This window comes from Halichoeres trimaculatus, unplaced genomic scaffold (genome assembly GCF_033239565.1).
Source record: "Halichoeres trimaculatus isolate MK-OKI-2021-1 unplaced genomic scaffold, fHalTri1.1 fHalTri1_scaffold_15, whole genome shotgun sequence".
Classification (NCBI taxonomy): domain Eukaryota; kingdom Metazoa; phylum Chordata; class Actinopteri; order Labriformes; family Labridae; genus Halichoeres; species Halichoeres trimaculatus.
In genome coordinates this window covers 24,810,007-24,821,916 of record NW_027437193.1, presented here as the reverse complement: position 1 = coordinate 24,821,916, position 11,910 = coordinate 24,810,007, and the positions used below count along the sequence as shown (strand labels likewise).

Genomic DNA, 11,910 nt, shown 5'->3' with positions numbered 1-11,910 from the left:
AACACTTATTAAAGGATAAGACTACTTATTCATATAAGAATCAGTTTAACATTTTTTGCATTTACACAAGAATAAAGACTGTATTAGATATGGATGAAGTCTCTGTGACATCACTCATCTGTTTCTCATATGGCTTTTTGAAGCCTTCTGTTGTCAGATACTATATTGAAAAGGTGTGCTTTTGCTGGATTCCAGACAACTCAGAGGTCAGGAATTTCCAACTTGACAAAATGTCCGGCCGCTGACTGGGAAAGTCAGAGAGAAGAAATCGACCCTGACTTTACCAAGATTGGTACATCTTATGTCACACAACAATGGCAGCAACCCCTGAAAAGCCACATGTGAATAGTAAAATGTCAAAAAAATAAAAAAAAATAAAAAAATAAAATTAATGACATTCTCCAGTTTCCATTGTAATAAGAAAATTATACAGCAAAACCTGTTCGAACGTAAGTAAAGTTCATTAATGTAGCTAACTTGATAAGCTAATATGTAATTAATTTGGTTCGGCAGCAGCAAACAATATCTGAAATTAAATCTGTCAATTAAGTCTGTCACAAGAGCACTTTTTAAGAGCAAACCTGCTTGAAACTGCTCTTTGATTAATCCTCACTTTGCCGACAACCATGTTTTTTATATATATTTTTTTGCTTTTGTACATCCAACCGAGTTTGTCTGGAACAAGGACTCACAAAATCCTGACCTCTGGGTTGTTTGGAACGCAGCATCTTCACTAACATGTACAGGGCTGCCCACCTGTCAGCTGAGCTGTGCTTCTGGTTGGTTCAACTTGTGATCTTGAAACCTTCTACACTGCCAGGTTCAAAAGAAATCATCCCCCCCACAGTGTGTGCTGAAAGAGGAACGAGGTACTCAGACCTCAGCCGCTTTAAATCATGCCGTAATTTTTATTTTTTAATGCTACAGAAGTCTGTTTTTCTGTGGCGTAGTGTGTATATTGTTTCTGTTCTTTCTAGCAGAATGAACTGCTGTTTTTTTTTGCAGCCACTGGTGTAGAATGGAGAAGATATTTGGCTCAATCTCAGTGTCTGAACTCACACAACCCAAACTCTTACTGCTGATCAGGTGAGCTACTCAGTGACAGGCAGGTTATGTTAGATGTGTTGAAATGTTGTCCCATAACTTGAGCCTTAGCAGACTCCACTCAACCACTTCCCAGGTGATGTCACTGGAGTCCACAGGGCCCAGGGTCATTGAGATTCACCTGTTGTTTGGCCCCGCGTGAAGCCCCGCCCCCAACGCGACGCCGAATGTATCTTTAGAGCAGCTCTGTCATATAACGTTTCCGGTCATTTCATGGGCAGTATGTCCCACTATCACCTTAAGTTTTGGCATCAGGTGATGTTAAAGCGATCAAAATTCTGTAAGATATTTCAAGCAAAAAACTCTTTTACCTTTTAAAAATTCTATACAAATACAAGCTTTTTTTTTTTTTTTTTTTTAAATATCTCTGTTGTTAATTAAGCTAATTTAAACGTTTTCGTGTACTAGTATCCACACCAAATGACTAAACAGCTTACATGTTTTACCGCAGAAAGTAAATCTTATCATACGTCTTTAAGAGGCGGATATACTGTGCCTAGTGAATGCCCTGCCTACAATTTCAAATGTTTGAAAAAAAGATGAACGTAGGAGCCACAACAACCAGCAGCAGGCGTTTAAGCGCTTCCCATAATGCACTCCCCGATCATCAGCGGGAAACCAAAATGGCGAATGTGTTAGGGGAAAATGAACCGTTTGTTATTTTCTGAGAAAGGCACGATCCCCTCGAGCTTTCGCGGTACACCTTTGAGATAGATTGAACCATCGAAGAAGCGGGATTTCAGTGGCCACCCTAATCAGCTTTTATTTGACCGTTTTAAGCTATTTGTAGAAGCGGAGGTGACCGAATGAGGTATTGTTGTCATCATGTTTTCCTCCTGTGGGGGGTGTGGGTCCGACGGTCAGCGACCTATCCGGGGTTAACGGCTTTGCATGTGGATTAATCATGCTAACAACTGGGCCTGGCTTGTGGCTAGATGGTTTGCAATAAGTTTGACCTCGCAGTGCCATCTTAAACTGCGCCCTTCATCTGCAGCAGCTAATACAGACCAGATCCAGTCAGAATCTGAACAAAGGGAGTCTGTGACTGACGGGCAAGGGCATGAAAGAAGAAGAAAATAGAACATATCATCTACAACATTTCATGAATTATTCAAGTTTTGAAGCAGAACAGTTGATCACAAAATGTTATCAGGCGAGATTGTGTGTGTTAAACTGTCGGCTGTCACATTGAAGCGCCAGTCAACATGAAAATCCTAAAACTGATGCTATACTGGACGTGTACTCTGTTTGACATGGTAAATTATATAACAACCAGCACTGCCCTGAAGCTATTCCAGTGACTGCAAGGCTTTAGTTAATTACCAATTAGCACTAATTGTGACCATAATCACCTGTTTGTGTCCAGTGAGGTGGAAATAGCACGTGTTTCATTTTCAGCCATTGTTTTAAATCTTTCAACAAAACCACACAATATATCATGATAGTATCACAGCTTCACATATGGACAGTATTTAGGTTAGGATGCAAGTTTTAGGTTTAAAGATGAAAACCGTCAGATATTTGTTTCTGAGTATTTTAAGTTAAGAAAACGGTGCAATTGAGTGTCTAACAAGCTTAATTTTTTATTTGCAGTTGATATTTTTAAGTGTTTTCTCATTAGTGCTTGATTTTTAATTTTTGGATGTGAATTCAAAGGCAGGTTAGACATGAGCTATGTCTTGACTAAAAGCAAAATCCAAGCAGCCTCTTTTTTTAATGCTTTAAAGCCACACCTTAACTCCACCAGTTGGAAATGTTGTTCTACCCTTTGTTGTTGATCCATCCCTCTGCTTATGCTTTTCCTATCTACCTTCCTGTTTTACAGAGACTCAGGAGTTGTGGACCACCTGTCTGTCCATCACAGAGCTCATCCCCAGCGGCAGCACCAGCAGGCCGTGCCCTTGTCTCCTACCAGTCTCTCTGTGAGGGGAGAGTATGGAGAGGACGGCATGTCTGACAGGTTTACAGAAGGACAGGATGTCTTGGCTCGCTGGTCAGACGGCTTGTTCTACTTGGGGACAATCACAAAGGTTGGTGCTGAAGGATCAGTGATTAAAGTTCTCTGAGCTTTTTATCCAAGATCCACCACCTGATTCGTATTCCTGAAAATCTGCATCCATGCAAGGACCTCTGGTATCTTGCCCATTGGATTGGAGGGCTTCAGATTTAAAAATAGTTTTTTCGCCTTTTTCTTCCGGTTTTCTGGAACCTTGAATTTACATTTAGATGAGCACCATTGTTCATTTGATGCAGTGTCTTCCTTCCATCAATCCCTGAACTGCAGGATGTCCTATGGATTTTGTGACCTCACAGTTTACACAATAGATGTCCCCTTGCATCCCATCCCTTTGTGATGCAAAGAGACTAGAAATAGGCTTCAAAATAGATTAGTGTTCAGGAAGAAATAAACCTTTGTTTTTATTTGTCTCCATCAGATAGACCAGGACAAGCAGAGATGCTTTGTGGTTTTTGAGGATCGGTCAAAGTCTTGGGTGCTCTGGAAGGATATTCAGACAGGTAAGATCTGAAAACTTAAACTTTTTTATGGTTGTAAAATATTTGTTCCGTTTTTTGGAATTGGAAGGCAGACCTCAAGTTTTTGCAAAAAAACTTTTCACACCGCAATGTTTTCCTCCTCTGTCTTATCTCCTTTCCCCCGATGCTGGCAGTTAACTGTCCCCAGCGTCTAGCACAAAAAAAACCCAGTGACAGTGTACAGGCTCCATGCACACAGTGTTGTGCTTATTTACTGGTTTTTAAAATAGTTGTTTTTTGCTGACCTCCAGTGGAGATGATGAATAAATGTAAGCTCAGAGAAACAGTATCTTAAGTTACCCTGACTGTCAGAAGTGTGGCTGGCCTCATGTGTGTGAAAGAAGAAGTTGAGATCCTATGCATTGACTTTTTTTTTTGTCTTTTTCAGGGGATGAAGATGATGAAGATGATGATGATGATGACATTGTTTGTTCTATATGCCAGGATGAAACCTCAGAGGAACCCAATGAGATTGTCATTTGTGACAAATGTGGACAAGGTACTGCTGGTGGTGTCTAACTCTCTTGATCACTTTTCACACAACTAAATAACTCTTTAAATAAGATTCACCAACAGGTGATGTCACAAATTGAACAAATCGTGTGTTAAACCCATGTAACCTCAGTGAACGAGACTTCAGGGCAGTCCACAGTCTTATCCAGAGATTACACAATCCTACATCTATCTCACAATCTTGAACCTGGACCATGTTCAGTCTTGACTTTTAATAAAGTTTAACTTTGACATTACCTTTTCTGTTTTTTTTTTTTTTTTTTTTTTTTTTTTTTTTTGCAAAAGCATAAATACCACCTCTTTAAAGCTTATGTCTATTGTAATTTAGGTCATTAGCCACACTTTAAGAAAAAGTACAGTAGACTGAAGCATCATTTATATTTGTTGATTGTTTTTTAGGCTACCATCAGCTGTGCCACACCCCCATCATCGATGCCTCTGTCATCGACTCAGACGACAAGTGGCTCTGCTCGGAGTGTGAGCTCACCTCTATGCCGAAGGTACAGCATTGTTTTGACTACAGGAACATAAAAACTGTATTTTTGTGATGTATCATTTGCAGTATTTTTATGATGAAAGTCTTTTGCATGAGTCACTGGAGAATATTCTTAGATTGAATATTGTACATGTTATTACACATCTTTTTTTGGATGAAACAAACATCTGATCTGTTTCTGTTTACAGAGAGGAAGCTCACACAGGAGGGGAGCAGCTGCTAAAGGCTACCTACAGCATGGGCCTCAGCAGCAGCACATGGGGCTTCATCTGTCTTTCCCCTACGCTCTGGAGGATCTGGTCTGGGATGAGGGTCACAAGACCAATGACCAGCAGTGCTACTGCTACTGTGGAGGTCCAGGAGAGTGAGTAAAACATGTCATAGGTCAGGCTTCAGCATCCCTGTAACAAGTATGCCTGTGTTTGAACTCACATCTTTCCAACACCTTTCCTGGTATCACCAAGTACCTCTCTCTTCCTCTGTCCCTGTAGCTGGTTCCTGAAGATGCTGCGGTGTGAAAGGTGTCAGCAGTGGTTCCATGAAGCCTGTCTGCAGTGCTTAAAGATGCCCATGCTCTATGGGGACAGGTACTCTAAATTTATATCTCTATGTTTCATAATATAATCATGGTAAAAAAAAATGTGTGCAAGGGACCTCTAAATGGTTGGCAGGAATTGGGTACAGCAAGTATAACCAAACAAAACTAAATCTATTAGAAGTGTTCACAGTTGGTGCCACAAGAAGATAAATCAGTCTCAATTAGGGATGGAACGGTTCACAAAATCCACGATTCAGTTCTTATCACGGTTTTGTAGTAATTGTTTTTGGTTCAGTGTACATTGTTGTTGTTTTAACACCTTTATTTTTACTGTATACCCTAATAATCCACTGTTAACAGATTATTTTTAATCAATTATCTCATGTATAGTTATGAAAAACCTGAAAGAATGAGGCTGTTTGTCATTTGAAACATCATTAAAGCTGAGTGAAACATTGCTAGTTTCAACATGCCAACTCCTCAGTAGGGAAAGTCCCTATCGTCTGTCCCAGAAGTCACTAAAAGTCACTAAATGACGCCACTGTCTAATTTGGATAATGATTCATTTGCATGTAATTGTCATGGACTTTGTAGGAGAGAGAAATAATGTGGGAGAGACAGAAAGCAGGTAAAACTCAACATCATAAATATGTTAAGAACTATAAATCAACTTTATTCTGTTCATTCTTGTTTTTTTTAATGTCTAAATATCAACCATCCTCCTTTATCTGGGCTGGGGAGCGGCAGAAGTGACCATAATAAGACACACACTAACGTGATTTCATCTGCTGCGAGTGAGGACTGTCTCTGTGTTTTGGATAGGGGAGGGGCTCAGGATAGCACACGCTGCTCATTCAGGCGATCAAAACATGCTTCAGCGTCAGACTCCAAACTCACAGTTTTACTGCAGTCGCAACTGATCAGTTGTATCCTCCGCCTCACATTGTGCATGTATATGATTGGAGCTTCATACTCTCTTCAACAAAGCTATAAATTAAGAAAAAAGAAAAACACAAACTGAACAGAGCACACGCGCCCCAAACCAAGGGAGGGAAAACCGACCAGTTTGTGTTTTTCACGAACCGTTCCATCCCCAGTCTTAATCAATTTAGAATCACAGCAAAAAACTTCCAGTTCTTGTATACTTTGTTTATCTTTATCATATTGACTGTTTAAGAAGAGAAAATGATTTTTTTTTAATCCGTTCTTCAGATCACTCAATGTTTTCATATTTTATTAGTTTAGCTTGTATAAAATGTTCTTTCTTCTCACTATAAATTTTGGACACCATACAATTCCGGACTTTAATTTATTCACCAATAACTTTTTTTCTTTTAAATTTTAGGTTTTATTTGTTTGTTTGTTCTGTTTGCAACGCCGGACCAGAGTACCTCAGCCGACTGCCCCTCAACTGGTGAGTGCAACTCAAGATTATGATAGCTTTTTTTTTCTAACAGTATACTTGGTAAATAAATACATAAACATGTGGGGTTGCTCCTTTAAAAAGCAAATGTAGTTCAAGATAGGAGGCCCTTTTTACTCCAAATGGTGAAGACCTCTAGAAAAAAAGCCCAGTCTTGAAATTTAGGCAGCTCTGTGAATCCCAATTCTTCCATCCCCAAAACATTTGTTTCTCTTTTCATGGCATTATTTCACAACAGACTTTATAAGGTAAAAACACAGTTCTCGTAAATGTTTTAGGGATGATGTCACACACTTGAGTCTGTACAACCTGAGCGTGATCCACAAGAAGAAGTACTTTGACTCTGAGATGGATCTGATGACATACATCAATGACAACTGGGAGCTGCTGCAGCTGGGGGAGGTAAGGACTCTAAAAAACCCTTTCTTTTCTCTTTGTGCACCCTGTTCTTCCTGTTTGTTGACCTCCCTCCCTCCATCTCTGCAGCTTGCCAACACTCCAAGATCTGAGCGATATGAATGTGTTCTGGAGGCATTAAACAACAACAACAGCATGTAAGTTGCTCCTTCTCTGGTTTGTGTTCGACCATACCTTGTTTTTTTTTCTTACCTGACTTTGACTCCACACTCTGTCTCCTCCAGGTTCATGTCAGGGAAGGAAGTCAAGAAGAAGAAGCACTTGTTTGGGCTGAGGATCCGTTTCCCCCCTGTCCCCCCAAACTCTGAGGAACCAACCAGCAGGATGATGGAGAGGGCTTCACATGAGATCACTATCAAGGGTTGCAAGTCCAATAAGGCCCTAACTGGCATAAGGTAGGGTGGGAATTATGTCAGTCGGGTATGTAGGGAGTTTTTAATCAAGCAAATTAAATTTTTCTGGTAGTTTGGAACCCATAAAAAAATGAACGGCACAACTTTGAATGACTCATTAACCTGAGTCCTGTAACACGTACAACTGTACTCTTCAGTGTGTTCTTTGTGTTGACTCATGTGAAATCTTATGGTGGTTACTTTTATCAATCAGTGAGACTCCGTGTTTACCGTCCTGCAGTCTGCATTAGAAATAATGTCATCATGAGCTGCCTGCACCGCCCCATTTCTTTCATGCTGCCTGGCGGCTTTACCATCATTCTATTATTAGCTGTCATTGTTTGTGAAGCTGTTTTGACAAGATGTTGTCGTTACTCCAGAGCTTGCAGTACTTTAACCAACGGCACAGACAAGAAGAAGAAAAAGAGGAAGCAAGAAGCCTGTTCTTTAGCCAAACCCCAACGCTCCAGTGAACTCTTATCCCAGGTGTGTGTGTGTGTGTGTGTGTGTGTGTACATCTCAGAGTATATCTTATTTGGTTTGTGCGTCATTGTAGCGTAGTCTCACAATGTGTCTTTAGCAGAGGAAATTTAAAAACTGGCAGATTAAACAGAAACCTGCTGAGACACACTAATTTTTTTCCTCATTCATTTATTTATTTTCTGAAGGAAATGAGGAAACCTCTACCACTGGAGTCCCACACATTGGATCACCTAACCTCTATCAAGTAAGTGCAACAGTTGAACTGAGATCTCCCCCTCAGCAACTCTGATTATTCACTTCTGTAGAGGTGATGTCATGGTATTGCATTGTTTTCAAAAATACACTGAATGATCTGAGTAGAAATGTGAAAGAATTATTGACTGATTTATAAATCAACTGATTATTTTAACAACTTTGCTCTTCGTCTAATTCTTTTCTGTTTCATTCAACAACTCTTACACCAGGACTGAGCGGTCTCTGCTGTCCTCTGATGTGGAATCCCTGGGAGCCCTGAGCACCACAGAAACTACCTCAACTAGCATTTCTAGACAGTCCAGGTATACCTGCATGTGACTGCACACTTACCCCTTTGTTACATTAGCAAACTTGTGGTCAGTCAGCGGTCTGGCAGGAAGTTGTGACCGGGAACACCCCTTAAAAGACCAAGTGACTTTCAAAATAAAACGGACCGTGTCGTATTCAGCTTGACCACAACAATAAAGTTCAGTAACTGTATTGTAGATATGTAAGCTGTTAACTAACCGCAGGGAGAGGGGGGCCTATCTTAAAGTCGTCTAATATCCCATGATTAACACTCCTTTGTCTCTGAAATTGGCATTAAATGATTTAATAGTAATGACTTGCCCCTACTTCCTGTGACTTTACAGACAGTTAAAGGTGTAACAGTACTGCATCGAACAGGCTGTTACACTTGTAACTGTCTGTGTGAGGGTTAAAGGAAGCTGCTCTGGTTCCCAAACCAAATGTTGTTTTGGTAGATGAGCGACATCTTAGATTAGAGAACATGTAATACACTTCATCAGGTCCAGTTTGGAAAATTATCAAATTTGAGAGCCAGTCCAGCTGTTTTATCATCTTGCTGACAAAGTATAGTTGCCCCTTAAAGCATCATGACATAAAGCTGTGTGCAAGTTGCCAAGCTTGATTCTGTCTTTTGTTAGATTAACAGCCCTAAATAACTTTAGACTCTGTTTCTTTGTTCCACAATTCTACAATTTTATTTAGCAGGCGCTTTTGTCCAAGGGGCCTTACAACACAAACAAGAATTTAGATTGGAGGGAAAAACCTTAGTAAGTGTGACTAAGTGCTTCAAGTTACATTGGCCACAGGTGCTGCCATCTAGTGCCAGAAGAATGCCATTTTTTTCCTCATGGAAATGTAGCCACAACTAATAATTCAACCATTTTTACTAAGAGCTGTGTCCTTGACCATTTTGTCATTTCTTGTCTTCACACTTATCTCAACTGTCACTCACATTGTCTCTTTTCCTCTTTCCTCGTCATGAACCTCAAAGCCTCTGTAGCTCCAGCAAGACGCGCACTACAGCCAGCACCATGCCTGTTTCAGCTCCACCTTTAAAGAGGAAACGAGGGCGGCCCCGGCGGACCCTGCAGCCCCCCAACCCAGAGATCCCCCCACCCAACCATGCAGATCCAGACCCATCAGCAACAGAAGTGCTGAGCCCGCTCCCAGGGCTTCACTCCTCAGACATAGTTCATGGCATGGACCCCAACAGTCAGCTCTCTCACCTCAAGAGTTCCATCAGCAGCTATTTTGGAGCAGCAGGGCGGCTGGCTTGTGGGGAAAAGTACAAAGTCCTAGCTCGACGGGTCACCCTTGATGGCAAGGTGCAGTACCTGGTGGAGTGGGAAGGTGTTACTGCCTCCTAGACTCATCATTGTCAACATCACTTCTAACTTCTAACCGGCAGGAGGTTAATGGCTGTACTGAGGACATGTGTACACAGCATGCATTCAAAACATTAACTGATGTTTGCCTTCATTTAGAATAGACCACAGGAAGTGTTGCCTGATAAGCTCACTGTAAAGCCTTCTGGGTCAGTGCAGTCCAGGGTGATCATATAGCATTTATTAACGTCTTTTATTTTGCTTAAAAATTAGAATTCCTTGAACAAGATGACTCGTTGTCATTTTCTTTTCCTGCTTCGTGCTTTCAGTGTCTGCTTTGAATGTTTACATCATCTCCATTTTTAGGGGCAAAAAAATGATCACTGCAATGTACCTGAAGGCTTTCATTGACTTGTTGTGCTTTATTTTACACCCAGAGTATGCTTTTTATTTCCAGACCACTTAAGTAAGAAACTGTACGTTTTTGACAGAATGTAGCTGGTCAGGTATTACATGGTCATGTCAGTGAGGGTGGAAAGAGGGACAAAAATGCCATTTATTTCAAAGCATGCATTAAGCAGTCATTGATTTTCTGGTTAAAACACATCCTTTTTTTATTATGACAAATGTATGTCTATGTCCCATTCTTCTCTGGTCCCATCTTTGAGTACCTCTTGTTGTCTGGGCAGACATCTATCAGTCATGTTTTGTTAAGTTTGCTCATAAGAAGTAGTGTGAGCAGTCAAGGTGAGACTGAAAACAAAAGAGCTGCTGCTGCAAATGTTATATTATAGATTTGTACTACGATAAAATTACATTGTTTTGTTGTTTATACTACTTTCTCATATGCCTGTTTTCTTTTTAGCAGGGTAGAAGTCTGGTTTTCTTTTTTAATAAGTACTGCACATATCAAACATTCATGAGGCCTTCATCTCATCTAAGACATAATTTGGGCTTTGCAGCGTTTCAAGTGTTAATTCATGTCATTAATTTTCAGATTTGTTATAACTCTGTTTAAGCTTATATGTATTATAACTTAAAAGTGCTCCTCCAAAAAGAGTACAATTTCATTGTGTGCATTTTCAGGAGCCCACACCCAAGAAAATTTGTCCCGTCGTTTTGATTTGTACATGGTTAAAGATTAACATTGAAATCATTAAAGGACCTATTACGTTGTGACTTTATCAGATAGTATCTCAGAAAATGAAGTGTTGATATGAATGTTGTATACCTTTTTTCATAAACTGAGAGCTCTTTTGCTTTTTGCTGCCTATGCAAGAAAGGCCAGGATAATTTTCAGTCTATAAAGTGACCATATGGCTTTATAGAGGAGAGGTTTTGGGTTGTGTGATGTTTTAACTTTTTTTTTTGTTTTGTTTCTGCAACATGTAACGGGTCCAAAAACAAAATGTCAACATAAAGATGCAAATGGACCTTGCTTTTATCATCATGTAGTCTTCACGCTCAGGATATGCCCTCAAAACTTCACTGTAGTACAAAGGCGCCGACATTTGCAGCTTGACAGGAAGTTTAGATTTAAGTTATTCTCTCAGTGTTGTTGGTCAGTATTTTTTGTCATATGCTGCATTTCTCTTGTTGCTTTTGCCCATATGTATGCATGTTGTTCTATGAGCAAAAACAAGTGGTCCTTTTTTTTCTTTTTTTTTTACTGCCACACTTAACAACCACTGGAAAATATGCTGTATGTAACTACAAGAGGTAGATATTCAGTTTGTTTGGCTATCTCTATTTTGGGATGTTAAAGTTGTTTAAATAGACGTACCTTTTCGACGTTGATACCTCTTCGGTGAATGGATGTAGTCATTGCATTTGAAGCTTCTCACCTCTGTTCAGCCAGTTTCAGCTTACATGTTGCTAACACTGGCTGTCAACAGGCCTCTGTATCCAAAGAGCATACATGTAAAGTCTGCTTTTTTCCTTGAGATTCTTCTTATTACATTTTTATAAATCACGATATAGTTTGATGTGTTACTTATGAACCAGTTTAGTAAAAAGATAAATAAAAGCCGATATTTTGAGCTGTTGTTTTGATCAGATGTTAATTCTTTATTGTAAGTTGCGACCCAACAGTTGAACTTTTACAGTTTTAAGAGCACGCGCCACTGTTCGCGGCTGCTGTT

General features: G+C 40.0%; 1 protein-coding gene across 1 annotated transcript; it reads left to right on the top strand.

Moving 5' to 3' along the window:
• The first annotated feature begins 1,650 nt into the window (after positions 1-1,650).
• mtf2 (metal response element binding transcription factor 2) lies at positions 1,651-11,808 on the top strand. Its single transcript, XM_074689335.1, has 15 exons — positions 1,651-1,915; positions 2,930-3,134; positions 3,540-3,621; positions 4,028-4,138; positions 4,552-4,652; positions 4,837-5,012; positions 5,140-5,235; positions 6,532-6,600; positions 6,888-7,011; positions 7,096-7,163; positions 7,251-7,421; positions 7,799-7,904; positions 8,087-8,145; positions 8,366-8,458; positions 9,436-11,808. Exons 1-15 carry the CDS (start codon positions 1,911-1,913, stop codon positions 9,809-9,811), a joined length of 1,842 nt encoding a protein of 613 aa, XP_074545436.1. The 5' UTR covers positions 1,651-1,910; the 3' UTR covers positions 9,812-11,808.
• Positions 11,809-11,910: the final 102 nt, after the last annotated feature.

Excerpts from the sequence above, each read along its gene's own strand:
- mtf2 (XM_074689335.1), top strand. Across the intron at positions 3,135-3,539 it reads ACTTGGGGACAATCACAAAG|ATAGACCAGGACAAGCAGAG; the intron begins GTTGGTGCTGAA and ends TGTCTCCATCAG. Across the intron at positions 5,236-6,531 it reads CCCATGCTCTATGGGGACAG|GTTTTATTTGTTTGTTTGTT; the intron begins GTACTCTAAATT and ends TTTAAATTTTAG.